Consider the following 26,866-nt stretch of genomic DNA (forward strand, 5'->3'; position numbering starts at 1 on the left):
ATTCTGAAGTAATCTAGTAAGGGGCTGGGCGATCTTGGAGAAATCCTTGATAAATCTTCGATAAAATCCGGCGTGCCCCAGAAAACCCCTTATTCCCTTCTGATTAGTAGGGTATGGTAATTTGGATATAACATCTACCTTGGATCGATCCACTTGGATACCTCTTTCTGAGACCACGTGTCCTAAAACTATCCCTTCGGTGACCATAAAATGGCACTTTTCAAAGTTCAAAACCAAACTCTTTGCTTGACATCTTTCCAAAACTATATCCAAATGGTGAAGGCAAGAGTCGAACGAGTCTCCGTAAACCGTGAAATCGTCCATGAATATCTCTATGCAATCCTCAATCAAATCGGAAAATATGCTCATCATACATCGTTGAAACGTACCTGGAGCGTTGCACAGGCCGAAAGGCATGCGACGGTATGCATAGGTTCCAAACGGGCAAGTGAAAGTGGTCTTGTCCTGGTCCTCAGGATCTACGTAAATTTGGAAATACCCGCTGTACCCATCTAGAAAGCAGAAAAACTTCTTCCCAGCTAATCTCTCCAACATTTGGTCGATGAACGGCAGGGGAAAATGGTCCTTCCTGGTCGCATTGTTCAGCTTACGGTAATCGATGCACATTCGCCAACCCGTGACTAGCCTCGTTGGGATCAGTTCATTCCTCTCATTCTGAACTACTTGGATGCCCGACTTCTTTAGGACCATGTGGATCGGGCTGACCCATTCACTATCCGGTACTGAATAGATAATCCCTAGCGATAACAACTTCAAGATCTCCTTCAATATCTCTTCTCGCATGTTAGGGTTTACCTTCCTTTGAGCATCTCGATGTGCCTTCACTCCTTCCTCCAACCTAATGTGGTGCATGCAGACATCGGGGCTAATTCCCACTAAATCTGTAAGACTCCAACCAATCGCCTTCTTGTTCTTGCTCAGCACGGTTAGTAGCCTAGCCTCTTGTTCCTTCGTAAGGCTGCTACTGATGATCACTGGATATGAGTTCTCCTCTCCGAGGAGGGCATACTTCAAATTTGGTGGTAACTTCTTCAGCTCAACTTAAGGTGAAAGTGTGTCTTCGGGTAGAGGTTTTTTCTCAATCTCTCCTTCTTTTTCTAAATCTCCCTCCGATAGTTCTTCTATACTGGCTGGTAGCTGAACCCCTGCGGCTCCAATGAACTCCGATTTCTGACAGAATTCCTTGATTGCTGCTTCTTTTTCCTCATCAGTTAACCCTTAGCTACTGATCAGATCGCACCATGCAGCAGCTTCGATGTCAGCCTGCTCATAAACATCTAACGCTTGGAGTTTCTCCTGCAATAGTTCGGTCTCAAGAAAATCTTGGACAAGGGGGTCAATCACATCAACATAACACAAATTTTCAGAATCAATCGGTTTCTTCATGGCTTCATTGATATCAAAAGTGAATTTCTCTCCATGAAAATCAATGCAAATTGTCCCCTCGGCCATGTCCACTATTGTCTTAGCCGTTTTAAAAAATGGCCTTCCTAACAACACTCCACTAGATTCCCTAGCTTCATGCTCACTTATTTTGATCACATAAAAATCAGCAGGATAGGTAAAATCATGCACTCTTACTAACACGTTTTCTAAAACTCCTTCAGGACTTATGCACGACCTATCAGCCAGTTGGATCAACACTCTAGTATTCGACAATCTAACTCCCTTCAATCGGTTATAGATAAACAATGGCATGACATTTATGGATGCCCCCAAATCACACATTGCATGTTTGACCTTCACATCTCCTATAGCTATAGGCAGAGTGAACATACCTGGATCGGCTCTCTTGGGTGGCAACTTCTCTTGCACTATTGCTGACGCTATCCCTTCCACCATAATCTTGCCATCCTTCTGGGCTCTCCCGGCTATGAAGTCCTTTATGAATTTTCCAAGAGGGGGTAGCTTCACGGCTTGGAGGAATGGTATGGTGACATCCAACTTCCCAAAAATCGAAAAGTAGTCAACCGGGTTCTCTTTCTTCCTCTTTGTAACAAATCGGAATGGGAATGGTTTCTCCCCTTTTTTCTCCTCTACTGGTTCCTCAGCAACCTTCTTGGAGTTTTTCTTGGGTAGTTCCTGGGTCTGAGCCTCCATTCTGGGCTCTACCTCTTGAGGAGGTTCCTTCCTGGTCAGTAGGGTGTCGGGTTCACCTCGTACACTTGGTGTATCATCCAAGAAGAATGGATCTTTCATCCGAGGCATAGTTCTCCCTAATTCTTCCGCTGAAATGGTATCACCTCCTATCTTCGTCCCATTGGATCCTCCACCAGGTTGTTTCGGTTGAGGCGCGTCATAAGTGGTTCCTGACCTCAACGTAACCTTACTCACATTTGCCTTTTCGGGCATTTGGACTGTAGATGGGAGTTTCCCTGCATTTCCCTTCAAATCACCCACCGAACTGGCCAGTTGAGCTAACTGCCTATTCATCATATCCATGTTCGCCTTATGTTCCTTCTGGGCGTTTTGCATCCCCTGCACGACCTCATTATGGGATTGCAATTCTCCTTTGATGCTCTGTTGTGACGCTAGCATTTCACCCATCATGTCCTCAACGGATCTCCTTGACCTGTTCGAGTTTTGGAAATGACTTGGCCCTTGGTGTTGATAGTTCTGGGAGTTTTGCTGGCCTTGATTAGGCGGGTATTGGTTATACTGGGCAGGAGGGGTGTACTGATCTTGAGGATATTTATTCTGGTGCTGGCCTTGGAATTGATTTTGGTTCTGATGGTTTTGGGGTCCTGGGTTTGGCTGATTTTGGAAGTTTTGGAAGTTTCTCTGGTGGGGTGGCACATAGACAGGGTTCTGGTTCTGGTTTTGTGGTTTTTGGTTTTGGGAATGTTGGTTTCTTCCTGACCAGTTGGGCTGGTAGTCTGGGTTTGCTGGTCCACGGTTAGGGTTTTGGTTCGGATGAGGGTTATACTGATTCTGACCTTGGTTCTGATTTTGGCTCCCGTCACCCCATCGAAAGTTTGGATGATCCCTCCATGGTGCATCCCGTTGCCTACCTTGAATCCAATGCCCACTAGAATTGAAGTACCCCGCAGCATTAACTTGCTCCATATTCCCGAAATCATTAGGCTGATCATAGTTCGGTCCTTGATTTCCCTGCTCTGCACCCTTGTAATTCCCAGCTGGGGGAGGTGGTGGAGTGCTCTTCTCGATCGCCCTCAGAAGTGACTTCTTCAGCTCATCCATTTTCAAATCCATTTTCTGCTCCAGTGTATTTTCCTGATCAGTAACCGAGGCAACGGCAGCCCGCTCTCGGTTGTATCCTTCCCTTGAATGGTCATACTCTTTCTTTGCATTCAATAGCTTCCTTAGGACTCTCTTTGCTTCGCTAACCCGTAATTGCATGAAGCTTCCTCCTGACGATGAATTTTCCAGGTCCTTGGTTACCGCGTTCATGCCTTCGTAGAAAGTATGATGTACTTCAATGTCCGCCATGCGATGGTTGGGACATGATTCCAAAAGACCCATGTATCTTGCCTAATAATCACTCAAGGGCTCATCATACCCTTGCTTCACATTAGTTATTTCCCTCTTCAGCGCGCTTGTCTTGGATGACGGAAAAAACTCGCCCAGAAATGTTGACTTGAAATCGGCCCAAGTCTCAATAGAGTTGGGGGTAGGCGCATGAACCAGGTGTTAGCTTCCCCCTTGAGCACAAATGGCAAAGCCTTCAGCCTATAATCATCCTCAGTTGCTCCTGCTGGTCTCCTCTGCGCCCTACAAATTTTGCAAAACTCATGAAGAAACTCATACGGCCCTTCGTAGCTCTTCCCGCAGTACGTAGGAAGGATCGCGATCACATGAGGCTTCACATCGCAGGCGGTTTGCCCTGGAGTAACGACTATGGCTTGCGGGGGTTCTCCTTCAGTATGCGCATTCAGTGTCCCGATCTCCGGGTCCTCATCTCCCTGGTTGGCCATTTCCCTTGGGTTGCCTTCCAACCGTGGTATCTCTTCTGGTATCGGTCCCTCTATGGTGCCCTTCTCTTCGTCACTACTCGTACCTAGGTCAGACAAGGTGGTCGACAGGCCAGAACGAGTGGTTACGAGTATAGATCCTCACTGAAGTATCTTCGGTCTCCCATGGTCAGGAGCCGAACTGCTTCTCATAAACTGAAATGAAAAGAAAAGAAAAAGAAGATTATGCACAATATATACGCCAAAGTATCACACACAAAAGTAACTAGTAACGCCATCCATCCCCGGCAACGGCGCCATTTGAAACGGTTAGGTGGCTCAGGGCGCTTAGGTGTCGTTCAAGTAAGGATACATCCTACTGGTCAGGATAGAGATCCTAATTAAACCTAGGGCCTGGTTTCAAAAATTCCTCAACCCACTCCTACTGATCAGTATAGTGGTGGTAAGGGTCGAATCCCACAGAGATGGTGCGTTAAAACTATTGTGGTGATATTCTGGATGGTTTGGTTAGCTACCACGCTCGGGTTGAGTCTCTACCTAGGCAAGAACTTAAAGGTAATTTCCTACTGACTAGAATGGGGAAAGTAGTGTAGAGGTGCAGCTGTGTACGTGGAAATGGGGAGACATTTTTGTAACAGAAAATATTTGGAAGGTACGGGATTCTATTTTGGGCTAGACAGAATATTCAGAGGGTAGTGGTAGTCATGGTGACTAGGCTGACAGATCTGCAGGTTATAACTAAAAGTAAAGGACAAAAAGCAAAAAGCATCTAAAAAGCAAAGTGGTCCCAAACATTAGACTTGGACATCATCTTCTTCAACAACACAAACTAAAATCAGAAAATAATTCCAGATTCAACACAGAAACACAGTTTATCAATTCGCGAACACAGATCCACAAATAAGAACACCAAATCTGAAATCAAAACACAGAAACTGCAACTCCGCGTACTGGTCAACAGGAAACGAAACGCACTCAAACTAAACTTCACATGCAGCGATTCACTCCCGATCGAACAGTTCCACGTTTAACTAAGGAAATTGCGACGGAAACAAGGAAAGAAAAGATTCAGCACTTAAAACACCAAGGAACCTTAGATCTAAGCTAACTAGGCGGAATAGGAAGGAAAAGAAATCAACACCATAACTGAACGGAAATCAACTTCTTAGCATTAACACGTTCAGATCTTCAACAAGTACTTCAAAAGCAGAAAATATCCAAAAGCAAGCAAAGAATCCAACGTAAGGAAAGCAACTAAATTAAACTACGAAAGCGAATAAAAGTGTTTTGCCACTCCGGGCGATGAAATCTCTAAGCTACGGTCTTGCTGGCTGGAACGGACGATGTGGAACTCTGGGAACATCTAGATCTTCAAGTGACCATGGCAGTGGCGAGGAACGAGATTCTGGACTGGGCTGAAAGACTAAACTCCGAGAGAACTCTCCTAAAAGTGATGATGATGAACGATCTTCTCTTTTCTCTCCAAGTGGCTTCCTTTTATAGGGAGGCTTACCCTTGATTTTTAGGGTAAGACCTTGCGGTGAAATGACTTCTTTGCCCTTAATTGTGATTGAGCAGTCCCAGCTATCCTCCTTCTCCATCTCGAGCCATTTTTGCATGTATACTGGTCAGTACGTAATCGTCCTGACGCCCTTTTCACTTGAAGTGTCTGAAACTCTGCCTACTGGCTAGAACGCTTACCCTGCATGCTTAAACAACTAGTTTTGCAGATATAATTCAATTATGCACATCATACTGACCCGTAACCTAGGCCTAGAATACGACTTATCACCCTCCCACTTCCTTTTGTCTCTAAAGTTCGATGGGGGTGCAGACGGTGCCGGATTCGTTGTCCTCTTATTCTTGCGTAGCGCTTCTTCCTCGTCTAGCACGCAACCCAACACCTCAGAATAAGGAATTCCCCTGCAGCTAGCCATAGCTACCCTTATCTTGGCCTAAGGCTGGAACGGAACTTTGCAGACATCTTCTCGTCTGTGTCCACCAATTCTGGCGCATAACGAGTCTTCTCACATAGGGCGCGGTCGTACTCCGTGACCGTCATGTTTCCTTGTTTTAAAGTGTGGAACTCCACTACCTTCGCCCGCCGATAACTCATGGGAACATATTTGTTGTAGACTTCTTCCTTGAACTCTTCCCAAGTAAGCACCTCGCGGCGAGCGGGGTCCATGGTTCTCTTCTTGGTTTCCCACCAAAAATCAGCGGGTCCTGTCAGTTGATAAGTCACGCAGGCCAGGCGTTCCCTATCCGTGCATTCCATAAAGTCAAAGATACGCTCAAGGTCGCGTACCCATGCCTCCGCCTTCGGGGGTTCTCCCAATCCATCAAACTTGGGTGGGTTCTCTTTCCGGAAGGCTTTGATGTACTCCCTTTCGTTTGGTTGGGTAGAGGTGGTGGTGGAGGCGGGGGTGGATTCCTGACACTTCCCTCTGTCTGTTCCCCCACATTGTTCTCCACTCTTGGTGGCATGGTGATCTAAAACACAGGTTAGCACCGTTGTGAATGTTCATTGTTATGAAAACACCACTGCTTTCATGCAGCGTACGATACGATAAAACACAAGAACGTAAAGTTATGCGAAAAGTGGAACTTCCATAGATAACGTGGAAAGGAAAAACATAGTACTCGCTTGGAAACAAAAAGGTACTACTGCCATCGTCATAACAACTTAAGAAAACAAAACGGCATCTAACTATCCATCGTTATACTCTTCCTCTTCCAGGTCCTCTTCCTCTTCCGGGTCATCTCCTTCTTCGGGGTCCTCTTCTACGTGATACTCGTCAACCATGCGGAGGGCCTCTTCGATATCCATGCTATCTTCCACATAATCATCCTCAAAACCCGGAACCATTCCTTCTTGTGGTACTACTTCTCTTTCTGCCGTGGGTTTAACCTCGATCACGTCTTTGTCTTCCCATACTGTTTCATCTTTCCCTTCTTCTGTCGACGGTGGTCGCTCGGAACGTGAGTCAATCAAAGCACATGTTAGGGCCTTCAGGAAACCTTTCATGTCGCCGGCCATCATCTGGTTTCTTGGTTCGTACCACGTGAATCGACTGGCTGTTGTTTCCATCCAAGATTCCCAATTTTCGGGCATCAACTTGATTAGTCTTCCTATGCCACTAGGCCGATACACGGTACCCGCAGACATCTCGCCATAGGGTTTCAAAATGAGCGACAACCTCTCTCAAGGCTTTTTCTTCTTCTATCTCATAGTGATCGTAATCGTATATTGCTTGTCGCATCCTGGCACTATATTGACTGCTCTTAAGCGCGGTTCGTTTAGTTCATGCCATCTATGCGAAAATGAAGGTTTCTTTTAAAACACACATGGCATTATCGTTTGTTTGAAACGGCTCTTAAGTTTGTCACGTGGTTTGATGTTTAATATTATTTTACGGCTTCATATCTTTTCATGCTAACGTCGTGGTATTCTCGCACATGGTGCACATCCAAAAACATTACTAAGTTCATGCTCCCACGTATTCGTACTATATCGATATCACGTTTGTACATACCATTCATGTCTTAATTATCATGTCAATCATACTCGCATTCCACGCAAACATGCTATTACAACATCATATTTACGCACTTAGTATGTACTTAAGCTGTCATAGCAATCATGCTCACACAGTCATCCCAGTACAACTCATCCTCATGCATATCGTTCATTCACATGTATAAACTTGTCAATCGTCATATCATATCGTCATCCATTTCATGCATCTATCTCACATGCCTTCAACAAATAATACATACCTCACTTTCATTGGTTGAGCGTGATGCTGTGGATGTTGAGCCTTCATGACACTTCTAGTCAATAAGGATTCACTAATCTAGACTTAAGACAAAAGAAGACTCTCGGACCAGAGCGAAACACTAAGCTCTGATACCACTCTGTCACGACCGTCCATACAAAGGGGTACCACAACCGCGGCGATCGTGACCGATATGCATGGATAACAGTTTAAAAGAAGACTTAATTAACTTAAGAAAGGAAAACAACCTAGTTTTAAGAAGTTTAAGGTTATAAAAAATTTTGAGAAGACTTAAGGTAAAATGCTTTTAAAAGAGCAACTGGAAAAATTAGACTTATGAAATAAAACAATTAATAACTAAGTTAAAACAAACATTTAACTTAAATCTCGGAGAACACCATTTTCAAAAGACAACGTAAAAACTTGTTTGAAACCTAACACCACCATAAATGTTCAAACACAAAATATAAAGAGAAGGTTAAAGTCTTGAGACATAGTTCAAATTATAGCAGCGGAAAAACAATAAGGTTAAAGGAGAGTCAAGGATAGCGCCTATGTATGAGAACACAACGCATCCGAGGTACTTAAGCCAGCTCAACATCCACCGCAACATCCCGCTCAACCTGCACATAAGAAAAATAATATGCAGGGCTGAGTACTTGTTGTACTCAATGGGCTCATGCCGAAAACATTTTAATAAGTTATGTCATCCATACCAGTGATCTCGAGTTTTATATAGTAAGAAATATCACGAGAAACACAAAAATATTCAAGTCTGGCCAGACAAATTTATCTCCTCATTTTCCACATCAATCCATCAATCACAACACAGTGCGACGAAAGTGTGGCCACACTATTCGCCCACGAGACCGGCCGACTAGCAAGGATGGCTCACGATCCCACCAGTGTACACAGCCTGATAGGGTTTGCGGCCCTACTCAGACCCGAATTCATTTCACAACACATCCATATAGCCTAACGGAGTAAACTCATACGAACTAGGCATCAGGCACACAATCTCATAATAAAAACAACATGGCATGACATAACAGTTAAACCACCCTTATAACGCAACATAGCATTTTCGAAAAAGTAAAGAGGTTTGAAAAGAAAGCCCACCTCGTTCGCCTAGCAATTCACAACTCAACTTATAGCAACTCTCGATCCTCGAGTTCACAAAAACACAACACCCTTGTCAACGACAACACAAGTCAGCCTTCCACAACAACATTTTACTATGCATGTCCTATCGCTTCTCTCTCATCGTTTTTCTCAAATTTCCCAACCCAACATACGTCACAAAGGTGTAAAGACACACGTAACACATTCCAACTTATCACAAGTGATTACACCATTTAGACACGTTCCTTGGACAGACATGCATCATACAATACTTTTAAACTTGAAACTAGGCGTCATTTTAACAAGGCAGAAAACTGGCAGAACAGAGCGACCGTTTTGTAAAAATCCCTATAAATTTACCCGACCTCAAAAGAAGCTAAATTTTGGTCACAATACAGAGGACACATTCAAGTCCATCCATGAAAATATTCACATCGAAATCACGTCATTTACTCAGTCATATCACATATTCAACTCTCTGGTCAGAACATACAATTTCTGACAGCACTGCGCAGTTCATTTGAAAAATTCACCATAAATTCATCCAATGCCCAAAAAGGCTGAAAATTTAACACGACTCAGACGACACTTCAAATTTTGCATATAGTTCAAGAATCACATCAATGGGAGGTCATTTGGTCAGTCAAACAGAAAACGAAATATTCTTGGCGAGAACACGAGTTTCTGGTAGATTTGCGCAGTCAACTTCAAAAATTTATTAAAAATTAATTTGTCGATAATAAGAGCTGAAATTCACACGAGACACAGGAAACACCTCTAAGTTTACTCAGTAAAAATTTCATATCAAAATTCGTTCGTTTGGTGGGTCAATTACAGATCATAAGTTACTGGTCGTGCACCACAGATTTCAGGTTCATAGTTCGAAAATAGGATTTTCATCTTCCATCAAACAAACACCTATTTTTCATGCTTGAAAACACATAATCATGCTTTAAGGTTTCTCATACACATATTTGCACATAAACTCACATCATTCACCAAATATTCCAATCCAACATCACATGATTTCAATCAAAAACACATAACCATCCAAGTTCTTACGACAACACACCTTCCCCCGCTAAATCTTGCGATCTATTAATCCTACACCCTCTACATGCATGTAGGACTCAAGAACATGGTTTAAACGAAAAGGATGAGGAAAAGTGAGCAAATATACCTTCTTGGACAAAAATAAATCTGTAGAAGCAAAGAACGATACGATCCGTCAGAGCCTCTTGAAAATCACTTCAACGGGTGCAAGAATAAAGCTTGAATGGAAGGTTTTTGGGGAGGAAGAGTGGGAGAGGAGGAGAAAAAGTGTGAGAGTGAGGGAGGATGGAGGGAGGCGTGTAGCATGACAATGGGGGCTAGGGTTAAGGTTTTTAATATTTATAGTCTAGGTTAAAATCCCACACTTAAATGAATTAATTAAATTGTGGGAGATATAAAAAAAATTCCCACAATTGAAATAAAAGTAGGCGTGTGGAATGGGGGTGAATTTCAAAAATTTTGCCAAATAAATTAGCAAGGAATTGACTTGGTATTTTCTTGGAGAGAAAAATACTCAAAATTTGGTAAAAGATATTGGGTATTTCATAAACAAGGAAATAAAATAATTTGAAGAATCTACAAGTAGCAAAATAAAAGGGAGGGGGCGTGTATTTTGAATAGGGGAGAAGAGGATTATTAATTCCAATAATTTTGAAGAGGCCGAAAATATCCCATTAAATTGGCTAGAATAAAATGCATGATCTCACTTAATTAATTTCCTCACATTGGAACATATAACAATTAGACAATACTTCATTCCACATCACTCAGAATAATTATTTCATATAATCAACTTAATCATATAGAAACAATTAATTTTATAAAAGGAAATTTTATTCGACACCCATATGAAAAATAAAGTCACAAAAATTTTGGGATGTTACAATAAGTTATCAAAGAGGGTCATAGGATGACGCCTATGTATGAAGACACAACGCATCCAAATTTTCTAAGCCGACTCAACATCCATCGCAACACCCCGCTCAACCTGCACGTAAAGAAAACATATGCAGGGCTGAGTATTTGATATACTCAGTGAACGCACGCCAAAATATTTGATAAAAGTTATGTCATCCATACCATAGTGAACTCGAGTTTTAACATTTTAGAAAAGAAATATCATTGAGTATCACAAAAACAGTTTCATAGCCTGGCCAGGCAAAACAATCTCCCCACTTTCTCAACAATCAATCATTCACATCCTCTTACCATAGTGCGACGAAAGTGTGGCCACACTATTCGCCCACGAGACCGGCCGACTAGGAAGGACGACTCAAGATCCCCTCTGTGTACTCAGACCCGAATTCGTTTATCATAGCCCTATAGCCTAATGGAGCGAACTCACAAACTAGGCATCAAGCACAATCTCAACATAGCCCTATAGCCTAACGGAGCAAGCTCAAACGAACTAGGCATCAGGCAACAATCTCAACATCAAAACAATCACAGCATGACATAACACTTTAAACCACCCTTATATCTCCAATATCATAATTTTCAAACGTAAAAGAGTTTTAGTAAAGAAAGCCCACCTCGATTGCTTCCAAACACGGTTCACACATTTATTGAAATCCTTGCTCTTTGTACCCACGTACGCACAACAACCCTTATCAACATCATAACCACATAATACAACACAATCAGTTTTCTATCAACACATTACTCATGCATGCCCTATCGTTCCTTTCATCGTTTTCTTAAATTACCCATCCTAAACGTTCACCAACATAAGGAAACAAACCATAGTATACCTCAACGTATAACACATAACCACGACATAAGATACGTTCCTTAATCACACATGCATCATGTAATTCATTCAAACTTGACAACATGTATTATTTTAACATGACAGAAATCTGGCAGAACTGCGCAGTTGTTTTGTAAAAATCATTAAAAGTCCATCTGACCTCCGTTGGGACTGAAATTTTACTACAACACAGTAGATACATCAAAGATCATCTAGTTAAAATTGCACATCAAAATCACATCTTTAGGTTGGTCAAATCAAAAATGAAACACACTGGACGAGAATACAAATTCTGACAGAACTGCGCAGTTAACTTCAAAAATTCATTAAATATTCATCATTCGCCAAAAGAGGCTGAAATTTATACAAAAGACATCTCAAATTTTACTCAGTTAAAAATTCGTGCCAAAATAAGATCGTTTGGTCGGTCAAACACACGTTGGAATCTACTGTCCGAACACCACAGTTTTCATGCTTCACAAATTCGAATTAGGGTTTATCTATCATTCATCCAAACACATATATTCATGCTTCCGGCACATAATCATGCTTAAAAAAGATCTCACAACCATGTTCTCATATATTCACATATCATTCACCAACGAATCATCCACAACCTCACACATACACATACATAAACGCACATACACATACTTTCTCATGCAAACATCCTTCCCAACAGATTAATTTTTAGATCTACGATTTCTACACTCGCTATATGCATGAGGGGATAAAGAAACATGGATTCAATGGTTAGAATAAGAAAGATGATTCAAGTATACCTTTATTGTTCAAAAACAATAGGTAGGAAAGATAATTGAAGCGATTCTTCGATGAATCTTGAATTTTCTACTCCAAATTGATGCAAGAACAAAAGATTTGGTGAAGGATTGGTGGAGAAGGAGAGGAAGAGAGGGAAAAACCTGTGGGAGAGAGGAGAGGGAGAGAGTGGCGTGAATAATGGGGCTAGGGTTAGGGTTCTTTTAATTTTTAGTCTAGGATAAATCCCACAATTAAATAAAACAAATTAAATTGCGGAAGAATAAAATAGAGGTCTCAAAGAAGGAAAGAGTCAAATCTTAATTAAAATAGGATATGGAGAGATTTGGCAAGATATGGTAAGATTTAATTGGATTTTAATTGAAGGAAGGAAATAAACAAAGTACCAATTAAATATACAAAATAATTCCTTATCCTAATTAATAGGAGAATTTCGAAAATCTCAAGGGATGGACAAGGGGTCGAAAATCATGTAGAATAAAATAGGGACAATTTGGTTTAGATTTAATTTGGATAAATATCCCAAAATAATTAATTAAATCCAAGAAAAAAAAATATTGTTTCCAATAAATAGGAGGGCCGAAAATTCCAATAAAATGGCTAGAATAATTATGCATGATCCCATTTAATTTAATTCACACATTGGAAATTTAATCACATTCTTTCACATAACTCACAACAATTAATTTCACATAATTAACTCAATCACATAGAGACTTAATTTTCACAAAAGAAATTCTCATTCAACATCCACATTAATTAAAATAAACTAAGCCATCAAATAAAAATAATAAAAAAAGTCACAATTTCCGGGGTGCTACATCCTTCCCCTCTTAACAGAAATTTCGTCCCAAAATTTGGTCGTCTCACAAAAACAAATCGGGTTACTTCTCTTTCATCTTATCTTCTGACTCCCATGTCATAATACTTTCACACATAACACACCTTTATGACATCACACAATTCATGCTCACGTTCTAACATAATCGTATCATCACATTAGCATATTCACACATAACTTCCATACACATGCATACTCTAGCGAATACACCCTTATCATATCATCATCAATTCCATATTCTTTCAATAACTTAAAACATACCTCACTTTCTTGTGGTTGAGCGTGATGCTTCGGATGTTGAGCCTTCGTGACACTTTTAGTCTAGGGGTACTAATCTAGACTTAATCTGAAAGAAGACTCTCAGACTAGAGCGAAAGAACGAAGCTCTGATACCACTTTGTCACGGCCGCCCTTACTAAGGATAGTGAAGACGGGGAAAACGTGACGAAGAGAGGGACTAAGGAGCGGGGAAGAAATGAGGGACAAAATAAAAGTTGACACTTAATGCAAAAATCTAATTAACTCCCAAAAGGGAAAATACTTTAGTCTACAAAAACATTTTAGTGTAACAAAATAAGCAACGGATTAAAGTCTCAAAGTATTTGACATAATAAAGTCATACGAAGTAAAGTAAACTATTGTGACATCAGTTTTCAAAAGTAGCAGCGGAAATAAGTTATCAAAGAGAGTCATAGGATGACGCCTATGTATGAAGACACAACGCATCCAAATTTCCTAAGCCGACTCAACATCCATCGCAACACCCCGCTCAACCTGCACATAAAGAAAACATATGCAGGGCTGAGTATTTGATATACTCAGTGAACACACGCCAAAATATTTGATAAAATTATGTCATCCATACCATAGTGAACTCGAGTTTTAACATTTTAGAAAAGAAATATCATCGAGTATCACAAAAACAGTTTCATAGCCTGGCCAGGCAAAACAATCTCCCCACTTTCTCAACAATCAATCATTCATATCCTCTTACCATAGTGCGATGAAAGTGTGACCACACTATTCGCCCACGAGACCGGCCGACTAGGAAGGACGGCTCAAGATCCCCTCTGTGTACACAGTCTGATAGGGTTTGCGGCACTACTCAGACGTAAATTCGTTTATCATAGCCCTATAGCCTAATGGAGCGAACTCACAAACTAGGCATCAAGCACAATCTCAACATAGCCCTATAGCCTAACGGAGCAAGCTCAAACGAACTAGGCATCAGGCAACAATCTCAACATCAAAACAATCACGGCATGACATAACACTTTAAACCACCCTTATATCTCCAATATCATAATTTTGAAACGTAAAAGAGTTTTAGTAAAGAAAGCCCACCTCGATTGCTTACAAACACGGTTCACAACTTTATTGAAATCCTTGCTCTTCGTACCCACGTACGCACAACAACCGTTATCAACATCATAACCACATAATACAACACAATCAGTTTTCTATCAACACATTACTCATGCATGCCCTATCGTTCCTTTTATCGTTTTCTTAAATTACCCATCCCAAACGTTCACCAACATAAGGAAAAAAACTATAGTATACCTCAACGTATAACACATAACCACGCCATAAGATACGATCCTTAATCACACATGCATCATGTAATTCATTCAAACTTGACAACAAGTATTATTTTAACATGAAAGAAATTTGGTAGAACTGCGCAGTTGTTTTGTAAAAATCATTAAAAATCCATCTGACCTTCGTTGGTACTGAAATTTTAGTACAACAAAGTAGACACATTAAAGATCATCCAGTTAAAATTGCACATCAAAATCACATCTTTAGGTCGGTCAAATAAAAAACGAAACTCACTGGATGAGAATACAAATTCTTACAGAACTGCGCAGTTTACTTCAAAAATTCGTTAAAAATTCATCTTTCATCAAAAGAGGCTGAAATTTATACAAAAGACATCTTAAATTTTACTCAGTTAAAAATTCGTGCCAAAATAAGATCGTTTGGTTGGTCAAACACACGTCGGAATCTACTGTCCGAACACCACAGTTTTCATGCTTCACAAATTCGAATTAGGGTTTATCCATCATTCATCCAAACACATATATTCATGCTTCCGACACATAATCATGCTTCAAAAAGATCTCACAACCATGTTCCCATATATTCACATATCATTCACCAACGAATCATCCACAACCTCACACATACACATACATAAACGCACATACACATACTTTCTCATGCAAACATCCTTCCCAACCGATTCAAGTATACCTTTATTGTTAAAAAACAATAGGTAGGAAAGATAATTGATGCTATTCTTCGATGAATCTTGAATTTCCTACTCCAAATTGATGCAAGAACAAAAGATTTGGTGAAGGATTGGTGGAGAAGGAGAGGAAGAGAGGGAAAAATTTGTGGGAGAGATGAGAGGGTGAGAGTGGCGTGAATAATGGGGCTAGGGTTAGGGTTCTTTTAATTTATAGTGTAGGATAAATCCCACAATTAAATAAAATAAATAAAATTGTGGAAGAATAAAATAGAGGTCTCAAAGAAGGAAAGAGTCAAATCTTAATTAAAATAGGATATGGAGAGATTTGGCAAGATATGGTAAGATTTAATTGGATTTTAATTGAAGGAAGGAAATAAATAAAGTACCAATTAAATCAACAAAATAATTCCTTCTCCTAATTAATAGGAGAATTTCGAAAATCTGAAGGGATGGACAAGGGGTCGAAAATCATGTATAATAAATAGGGACAATTTGGTTTGGATTTAATTTCGATAAATATCCCAAAACAATTAATTAAATCCAAGAAAGAAAATATTGTTTCCAATAAATAGGAGGGCCGAAAATTCCAATAAAATGGCTAGAATAATTATGCATGATCCCATTTAATTTAATTCACACATTAGAAATTTAATCACATTCTTTCACATAACTCACAACAACTAATTTCACATAATTAACTCAATCACATAGAGACTCAATTTTCACAAAAGAAATTCTCATTCAACATCCACATTAATTAAAATAAAATAAGCCATCAAATAAAAATAATAAAAAAAAAGTCACAATTTCCGGGGTGCTACAAGCTCGGACATGATAACTGCGTTCTAGGAAACCATACATTCCAAGATATGGTTTCTCCTGTTGTTGTAACTGCAGCTGGAGGTCATACTTTTATATTGCTCTCGATAACTTAGAACGCTGGAGGTCATACTTCATAGCATGCTATAAGTATTGTTTCTGGGTCACGTAGTCACTTTAGGCCTGTTACGCCAGATTAGATCACTTTACTAGATCGCGGGTACGATCTCTTTTAATGTAGGGATACATCTTCCGACCAGAATTGAAGGTATACTAGTTTCGTTATGACTTGGTCTTTATAAAGGCATTTGGGACTTATTGGTTCATCGTTACTATCTCATAATTCCTTAGAATTAGGGGTTCACCCCAACTGATGGGTGTTAGCTGATATCGTGGCCCTTGAAGGCGGTAATAAATTCTCGTTCTACTAGTACTTGGTCACATATGTCTCACCTAAGGTACTTTTCTAAAGCACTCTAGGTTCACATACATAGTCTCACATGACATCTATACATTTCTGTCAAGCTCTTTGAAAAAATCACAGATACATTAAGCATATCTTATGCAAAGTATCAACTATCACGTTGCATCATGCAAACATTTCAACAAACATTTTCATTCCCATATAGGACTGTGAACATCTTCTAGAGGGGGCGTCAACCCCTTTTCTGCTGCAGTTGATCGTGTCGAGCCGAGGTGTTGGGATCTTTGTACTTATCATCTTGCTCACTTCCTAGCCTAGTACTATTATTCTGGACTGACGCTTTAAGGAAGGTTCTTGGGTCAGAGCGAAAGAACGGTGCTCTGATACGACTAAACGTACTAAATGGTCTAAAACTCATCATAGATAATGCTTAATTCAAAGGGAATCTTGTCTGAATGTGAAAAATGATACAACCATAGAGAATTAGAGTAATCTCTGGGCATTTGTCTTCACTAAAACATATTTTATATTCTTGCAGCGGAAGAGTACCAAGACGATGTAATATGTATGAAGACATACTACATCAGCTACCTTACTTCTTAATTTATTTTCTTTCCCAACACCTCCTCCGCTTCGACAACAATCAACCTGGACATTAAGAAAAATAATATGCAGGGCTGAGTACTTGGTATACTCAGTGGGCTCATGCCGAAAACATTTCTCTTTTAGTTGTCAGCCAAACTTAACTGAACACGGGGTTTTTCTGAAACAATTCCCGGTCACTAAAACTGTTTATTTCTTTCTGAAAGTAGACTGCAGTCGTAAAGTTTCTCATGAAATACCATATCTGATCTGTGTGAACCGGGAATGTGGCCACATTCCACGACGGTCACTGGACCGGCCAACGCTTGCGCTAGCACACAGTCCCTATGTGTACACTAGTCCGAGTAGGATTTTCAGCCCTACTGGGACCCGAATTCGATTTAACTTGTTTGGCATAGCCAACAGATAGGCAATCATGAATAAAACAAGGCATGAAAACTCATCTCAAAATATGCACGTTTTCACGTAAAATCACGTTCTGAAAGAAAAGCCGACCTCGTTTGCTCAACTCTTTCAAACGGGCACTTCCTGACTTGAGGTTACTCGTCGTGCGGCGACGTTCCTTTATAAAAAATTATATACTTAAATTGGGCTTTAAGTAATTATTTATCTTGCATGTATGCATGCCTAAGCGTGTGCTTATTATTTCACTTTCTTCTTTCTAAAATCTTTAATTAAATCAACGATTTAATTTATTCGGAGTCTTGCCGAACTACTCAGGTATGCTATAAATTCTCAGATCGCTTTCCATAGGTATTTTGAAATACTTTCTGTGACTAATAAAATTCTCATCTATTTATTTACTGGGCACTATTTCAACACGGCTTAATAATTTCTTTTCTTCCCTGGCTTGGGGAATTTCTCTTCTGAAAATCCCGGATCCATTTAGAGCGGTGGCTCAAAATTTTAATTATTAAACACAAGGCCCGGTTTCACTGCAGTGGCCCAACTCTATATCTCCCTTCCTTATATGGCCCACTTTATTTTATTCTTCTGGCCCAATTACTTAATGGAGAAAAACTCTTTTATTTCTTGAACCTCCTGGCCCAAAGATCAGGGAGGCACAAATTCTAATCCTTTAAGAATCTACACCAAAGCCCAAAAGAAATGGCCCAATCTCGAGTTATACTCATCATCTGCCAGCTCTCTCCCTTCCTCTCTTATTTTTCCCCAAATTGAGGGAGTCAAATCCCTAATCAGAAATCTGCCGCTCCACTCGACTCGCCGGAACGTCGCCGACGGAACCTCTCGACGTCTCCTTATCGGCGTATCACTACTCCGGTCGGCGCTCCCTCCGCGCCGTCGAAGCTCGCCTCTTCTTGAATGATAGGGACCTCAATTGGGAAACCCTAGGCAGGTGGAGGACTGGTCGCCATCTAGTCAGCACCGCGCAGCTGTGGCCTCGGAGTCGTCCCGACACGGTGAAGCAGCCGCCTCGCCGGCTATCTGGTTGGGCACTGTAGTTTGCTACCACTGCCTCTCGCCCGCCGGGTCAGATCTGTCTAGCGGCGGCGCTGCTACGAGGCCTCGTCGTCGTCCACGCTCGACAGAACAGAACATCGCATCTCCGAGTTTTGGTTTCGGTCGAGAGCTCCATCACTCGCCGCCGTAGCTAAGTCTCCTATCTAAATTGCCACTTACTTTTTAAAGCTTGAGTCTTATGTTGAAGGGGTTATTGTTCTGTAAGTTTTAGGACGCTTCGTTTGTGCTAAGTTTCTGTTCAGGGAAATCCCTCGATTTGTTGATGATTTGATTTTCTTTTCGATCTATGCTCAGCCCTTGTACTAGTTAAACTTGGCATCGTATGATTGTGTCGGAAGTGTTGTGAATTCGTGGTTGTTTCTACTTATGTGAACTCGTTCTATTGCTATAGATGGTGTTCTGTGGTGAGCCTCGGCTCTCAGCTATCTAGTGCTTTATGCTACATGATGAGTTGATGGAATTAACATTGCTTGAGCCTGCCTGAGAGGGAACGAAATCTTACCTCTCTCCCTTAGCTCAACTTCAGTCCTTCTCACTGCCTCGGTTCCTCTCACTGCCTCGGTCCTTCCCTCTCTTCGCCTCACTATAGTGCGATTGCTTGCGATAATGAGGGAGGAAGAGGCTGAGGCCTATTTATACTTGTTGCCTAACTGAAAGCCTGAGAAAAGGCTGGTGTACTTGGCCTAAAAAGGAGCCTCAGGCTGTGCCAAAATGTCTGGCTTCTCTGCAGCTCCGCAGGGCATGTACCCTGGGTCCTTAGGCACATTTTCTAACTGATATTGGTGGCATATGGGGGTGTACTCGTGAGTTATGTGAGCTGCTGGGTTTCTATCATAATCTGTCGTACTTTAACCGTTTTTGGCTTCATGTGTGGGTCTAGTACTAGGTTCATTTATGAATTTTCCTGTGTGCACACAACAGGTGCACACAGGAGCAGGTATTGGGTGGCTGATTTCTGGACCATGGCAGGCTTATCTGGCAGAGGTACGAGCTGCTCACTAATGGAGTGAAAGGCTGGATGGAATTGCCTGTTCAGCTCAAGCAAATTCTCCATCTTTCAAAAGGTATTGTCTCCCTTTTCCCCTTTGGAGAGAGTTTACAACGCCCTTTCTCTTATGAACATGTTGTATAATTGAATTGCATCTTGGGCAGGACCCAGAGGCTGGCTACACATGGTTCATCACCCAACCTTCCAGCCCGTCGAGCCACTCCTGTTCTGGGCCGAGACGGCTCGCGCTGAAGGCCGAGGAAGTTCTCTAGGAACTCTCGGTTGTATTAGTTCAATCTGAACTCTCACTCATTCTTTCCTCTTCTCTTTTTCTTTGTTTCAACACATGTATTTTTTCTATAGTTGTCGGATTTCATTTCCTTTATTTTCACTGTATGTTCAACGTTTGTAATTTTAGACTTAGCTCGATACCAAACGTTGTGTTTTCGTTTACTCAAGAGATAATATATACTCTTTCATTCTCATTCTTTAAATATCTAGTGTTTATTTCATACACTCTCGAGAAATTAGATCTCGGCTATTACAAAGAAGTATCCAGAACTTTTACTAATTCAGTACCACTAATGATATTCATCAATTTATCTGACTAATCATAACATAAACTTAATCAATTCTACCTTGCAATCCCTCGTACAACCACGTCTCTATATGAGAGCTTGTGGTCCTTCATATTAGCTGGATTCTTTCAGCCTATGCATCCAAGTGATATAGATCTAGTACATCTGGTCTTGTGTGGATCTTGAGCACCAACGGAATGCACCGAGTCATTACTTTTAGTACTAGCTTTTTGTTCCTCCATCACTGCAACTTTAGCTTGAGGTTGTGCCTCTTCACGTCCTTCAACAGGCACCGCGCACCGGCCACGCTAGGGCTGACCACGAATGGAAGAAGAAGAGGTTGGAGACGGTGGATTTCCTCCGAAGAAGAAACGAAATAGAGAAGAGATGATAAGGTATTTAGCCTTATCAGAGATCAACATCAAGGAAGTGCTTGTCGGTGATCTATTCTCTCCTTCATCGCGGTTTGTTCCCCGTCGATCAAGAGGATCAGAATTGGAAGTTGGTGGAGTTTCTGAAATTAAAGAAGAATGTGATAGATAAAAGGATTCTTATTATGACTTAATGGAATTAATATAACAAGATTTCTATTTATAATAACTAAAGACCCTAGGGTGGGTTGGACTCTCTTTTGCATATCGGGAAAGAACCAACAAAGGAATCCCGACATGGAGCTTATAAGTACGCTCGACTCTCTAATCCTATTAAATTAGATAACTGCTGAATAACTGAATAAATAACTAACGACTGACATGGATGTGGAGGCGTGTTGGAGGACATCTTGTGCGCTTTGGCCTGATTGTGTTTTGCATCTCTTGAATGACGATATCTTGCAATTGATCATGCAGATCATCCACCTGGATGATGGACCAACTACATAGTGCGTATCAACTCCCCCCGGTTACAGTCTCCTTGTCCTCAAGGAGAAGTGAAGGAAAATGGTTTGCTAGGGAGGTGATTGGTTTCCAGGTAGGGAATGACTGATAGTGGTTGGACCACTGAACTAAGCCTTATTCGATGGCCTTCTGGTATAGTATCACAACCCGCTGGCTAAGAAACTTCTCAGGTTTGCTAGTTGGGCGTGACATGAAGAATTCTTCAGTACAACAGGTTCTGAAACATAATCTTCGGCGACAAATGGACGAGGTTGGCTAACATGAAAGATATAATGAACTCGGCAGCCCGATGGTAATTCAAAGCGATATGCCACTGGACCAATCTTATCAATCACAAATGCCTGTAGTAACGGTGAGAAAGCTTGGTGAACAAAGCACATGCCACCGAATGTTGCTGATATTGCTGCAACTTCAGGAGAACCATATCGCCCGTTTCAATATGAACATCACGGCTGTGCCGGTTGCCCACATTACGCATGCCCTGTTGCGCACACTCCAAATTTGAACGCAATTTGACAAGCAATTCACCTCGTTGACGAATATAATTTGCCACTGCCGGAGGAGTTGACAACGAAGGTGGGGCTACGACTTGTGAAGGTGCCTCACGGCCATGCAAGGCATGAAATGGAGACGTTCCTAAACCAAAGTGATGAAAACAATTGAGCACCAACTCTGCCCAAGGGAGAAAGTTTGTCCACTTAGAGGGCTTGTCCGCCGTGAAGGCGCGCATATGATGCTCTAGGTCCATGTTCCTTACCTCGGTTTGGCCACCAGATTGAAGATGGTAAGCTGTGGTGAAGTATAGTCTCGTGTTACTCAAATGAAGCATGTGCTACCAAGCTGTAATAAGAAAAATCAGATCACGATTGGAGACAAGAGTTTTTGAAAACCCATGATGTTGTGTCGATGAACAATTTGGCTACTCCGGAAGCATCAAACTTGGCTGGTAACGGCACATAATGCGCGTATTTTGACAATCTATCGACCACGACCATAATAACGGTGTACCCACGAGAAAGAGGAAGACCCGCAATGAAGTCTATGGAGACATCCTCCCACACTTATGATGGAATAGGTAAAGGTTGAAGGACCCCAGCCAGTCCCTGAGTAGAATATTTGGTAGTCTGACATTCAACACACGAGGCAACATGTTTCTTTACCTCCAGTCGCATCCTCAGCCAAAAGAAGGCGGCATCAAGACTTTTGAAGGTTCAGTCCACACCCGGGTGACCTACTGCTGGAGTGTTTGATGTTCAAATAACAACCGCGCTCTCGCTAGAGAGGTTGGATCAACATAAATGAGTCTGTTAAAATAGACCAAACCATCATAATATGTCAAATGAGAAGTAGCTGACCCGTTTTGTATTGACTGTTTCGGTTGAGGCAGTTTCATGCCTAAATTCGGCCAGTAGGTCAGGCAGCGAATGGGCGATAGTCATGAAGAGTTTGGCTACACTCTTGGCATCTGGGTCACGACGTGAATGAGCATCCGCCACTTTACTGGAAGCACTTATTTTGTACTCTATACGAAACTTATAACTCATATGTTTGCGAACATAGAGTTGTTAATCAGATGTTTGGATTACTTGTTGAAGCAAGTCCTTACGACTTTTCTAATCAGATCGAATAGAGAATTCTCTTCCCAACAAATATTCCGTAGCTTCCCAAAAATTTCTGCGACTTTTGTTTTAATATCGATGTCGAGTGGAAATTTTTTTTTTATGGAATTTATTTGTTCTTATGTGATTGAGTTGATTATGTGAAATAAATTATCGTGAGTGATGTGGAATGAAGTGTCATATTTTTTTTCCAAAGTGGGGAAATAATTAAATGAGATCATGCATATTGTCCTAGCTATTTTAGTGGTAATTTTCGGCCCCTTCAATTATTGGAAATTATATTCTCTTTCATGGATTTAATTAGTTGTTTTGGGATATTTATCCAAATTAGATCCAAATCAAATTATCCCTAATTTGTGCTACATGGAATTCGAACCCTAATACTATTCTTGAGAGATTTTGAAAAATCCCCTATTTAATTAGGAGGATGAAATATTTTTGATTGAATTGGTGCCTTGTTGATTCCTTTCATTTAATTTAAATCCAATTAAATCTTGCCACGTTTTGTTTCCTCACCCTAATTAAATTAAGATTGGAATTATTTCCTTGTGGGAAAATAACCCAAATTTTCGGCCCTCCCTTGTTGTAGAGGAATTTATATTTGTTTCCTATTTTGTGGAATCCCTTCTATTCAAATAAATACCAAATTAATTCCTATGCCAAATTCATTGGGCATGTTAATATTTCCCTTTTAATTCTCTCCCTATCACACGCCCCACATGCCTTCTTATTTTTCCTTATGGAATAAATTTATTTGTTACTATTTTGTGGGAGTCTTTTTGTAACGCCACACTTTTTGAACCCTAATTTTCGAACCCTAAAATTTTGCATTAAATATTTTAATGCCGTGAAGTATGTGGATTTAATGATGAGTGAATTAATTGCGTGATTTCTTTGTGACCTAATTGTGTTTTGGGGTTGAGTGTTGGTTTGAATGGTCAATATCGTTGAATATTGTTGAAATTTATCGTGGTGAAATATTCTTAAGGGTGAGTGAGATTGAGTAGGTTCATTGATAATTATTTTTACCCATATTTTTGGAAATTTCGACCATGACTACTTATTGGAGAGGAATCCTATTTTCTTGGATTTAATTAATTGCTAGGGATATTTATCCAAATTAAATCCAAAACCCAATTATTCTTTCTTCATGAGAAAATCGACCCCATGCTTGTTCCTAGGGAGATCTCGAAAATCTCCTATTTATGGGGAGAAGGAATTATTGATTAAATTATTTGATCCCTTATTTATTCCCTCCCATGAATAAATTCAAATATCCTAGCAAATCTTGCCTTATCTTATTCAAATTAAAGATTTGAAATTTATTCCTTGTGGAAGAAGCATAATTCACGCCACTTCCCGATTTTATTGAGGGAATTATTATTTTTATTCTGCTCCGTATTATTCTACTCCGTGAAATACCAAATTAAATCGTAGGCTAATTAAATACCCTAGATTTCGAATTCCTCCTTATTCCTCTCCAAAAATCACGCCAACTACACTCTACCATATCTTTCAAATCTTTAATTTATTTAATTAAAGATATTATATTTTTCACTCTACAAATACATGAGAAACCCTAAACCTAGGAATAAAAAAAACACGCCTCCCACTCCCTTGAAATTCACGTCCCACTTCTCCCTCTCCCTCTCTATTTTTCTTCTATTTTTCTCCAAGAATTCTTCATTTTTTGAGAAGAATTTAAGGTGAAGCCTCAAGAATTGTTGAAGACTCAAGATTATACCTTGTTTCTACTGAACGTTTCCATTAAGAAGAGGTACTTTGATCTATCTTTTCTCATCTAACCGATTAATCGGTGTTCTCGAGCCCTCATGCATATAGATCGAGTGAAAAGGGGAAACCAATTTACGAATGGGATGCACGTGTGTATATCGACGTGCGTGTTTGTGTGGGTGTGTGAGTGGTGTGTTGAAGAACACTCATGCGTGACCATGATTTGATGATAGATCTGGAGTTGTGTACGAATACATTGATGTGAAGAGCATGTCTTGATTATGAATGTTAATATAAAACGAATTGATGGGCAAAAGGGAAACGTCGGGGGACATGTATGTTTTTGAGTCAATGATTGAGACTGATTTGTGTTACACATATATTAAAGGTGATAACTCGCGCTCTCAGCGTGATAGCCAGGGGAAGAAAGTACTTGAGATCTAAGCAGACGAGGTGGACTTTCTTTTAAAATAAGGACAACGTCCTAAATCTTTATCGTTGAGAATGAAATATGTGTTTATCATGTCGTGATTTGTTTTGTCGTGCCTATCCCTTGTGGCTCTGCCACTATTATTTAAATCGAATTCGGATCCTCGTAGAGCCGCAAACTCTACTTGGATTAGTGTACACCAATGGTAGACCGTGTGTCAGCGTACGGGTTGGCCGGTCTAGAGACCTGGTTTGCGGCCGCATTCCTTGTCATGTTGAGGATATGGTAAACGTCTATGGGAAAATGACTGATCAATCGACTTTTGATGATGAAATATTTTGGTACCTCGGGCCTTTCTAAAGATAAAACCCTGACGGATACTTGAAAAAGGCATGATAGATAAATAATTTTTCTTTGATAAACTGTTTTCGGCAATAAGTCCACTGAGTATATTATGGTACTCAGCCCTGCATATGTTTCTCCTATGTGTAGGTTGAGCGGCGAAGAGTGGTTGGCGGTGTTGAGTAAATTAATTAAATTGATATGATTGTCTTGAAACTCCGAGTGTCGTCGTGTCTTCACACATGACTTCACTCTTCTCTTGGATGCTTCCGCTAAAACATGATTACTCTTATCGTTGGCTTGATACTTAAACTATTGGATTCTTGTTTTGGATATTGAGACATGTTACGTTTCGGATTATTTTGAACCATGCCATTTTGACCTAAATTATGATAGTCATTCTTCATTGGATTTCTTTGCTAAAGCGTCACCTTTTTTTTTCTTATACTTAATTGTTCATTAAATACTTTGGTCAAACCTCTTTGTTGAAACCCTAGCCTAGTTTCCTTGTTGCAATTAAGTCCGTTTAAGTCGCGATCGCCGCATTTATTCTATCATAGAAGGGCGGTCATGACAGTTTGGTATTAGAGCCCCAGTTCTTTCCGCTCTGGACCCAAGAGCCTTGTTGAGTCAAAGTCTATTCATGTGTAAATTTACTAATTGATAATCGTCGAAGGCTCAACACCACGACTCGTCCCCGCCCAACCACGAAGAAAGAGGTAAAAATATTTTTGTGAGTTTTTGGATTGAATTACAGAAGTTTGGAAATTTCGACGGGAAACATTACCCTTGTTAAAAAATGAATTTTATTTGGGATTACATAATTCTCTTGAGATTGTGAAACGCGAAGTATGATTGCAATTATTTGACTATACTATGTGAAGGGAGAGAGGGTGATGTGTGTATGTGTGTAAAAATGCGATACCAAGTCCTATGAACCCACTAGATCACTTGGTCTAGGAACTCAATGGAACACGGAATACTCTGTCGTTGTACACACAAAACTCCCCTTCAAAGATCTCTCAACCCGAATACTATGGATTAGTATAGAGAAGCAGGGGTCGATCCCATGAAGATGGACACGTAAGAAAGCATTTAGAGACTCTTGACAAAGGCGGCTGTTGCCACGCAAACTGGGTTGAGGTATAACTACAACTAGACCTAGGCAAGAAATGTAACACTAAACCTAGAAAATTGTAAACATGCTGAGATCAAACGTCCTCATGAATGCTAGATATTAAATTCACTTCCTAGACCGTGTAAACGACTACCTAATTTAGCTAGACAGAAAACGAATAATAGTGGGGACCATCATTCCAGAAATAGCAAGTATGGCAGAAAAGCTGCAAATAACGAACTGGGAATTTAACTAACAACGACATGCATTTCTCTAGCTGAATCAGACACGAAGATGAAGGA

The 26,866-nt window shown here is 40.5% G+C and overlaps 1 protein-coding gene and 1 long non-coding RNA gene across 2 annotated transcripts; one reads left to right on the forward strand and one right to left on the reverse strand.

Annotated features, from left to right (window-relative positions):
- Window positions 1-5,898: 5,898 nt before the first annotated feature.
- On the reverse strand, window positions 5,899-6,627 carry LOC121776860. Its single transcript, XM_042174017.1, has 2 exons — window positions 6,597-6,627; window positions 5,899-6,446 (listed from the first exon to the last, which is right to left on the reverse strand). Exons 1-2 carry the CDS (start codon window positions 6,625-6,627, stop codon window positions 5,899-5,901), a joined length of 579 nt encoding a protein of 192 aa, XP_042029951.1.
- An 11,882-nt stretch (window positions 6,628-18,509) lies between these two features.
- On the forward strand, window positions 18,510-20,342 carry LOC121763213. The gene is made up of 2 exons (XR_006042411.1): window positions 18,510-19,924; window positions 20,013-20,342. It is a non-coding gene; the product is annotated as an uncharacterized LOC121763213 (long non-coding RNA).
- Window positions 20,343-26,866: the final 6,524 nt, after the last annotated feature.

The sequence above is a fragment of the Salvia splendens genome, chromosome 2 (assembly GCF_004379255.2).
Source record: "Salvia splendens isolate huo1 chromosome 2, SspV2, whole genome shotgun sequence".
NCBI classification, from domain to species: Eukaryota; Viridiplantae; Streptophyta; class Magnoliopsida; order Lamiales; family Lamiaceae; genus Salvia; species Salvia splendens.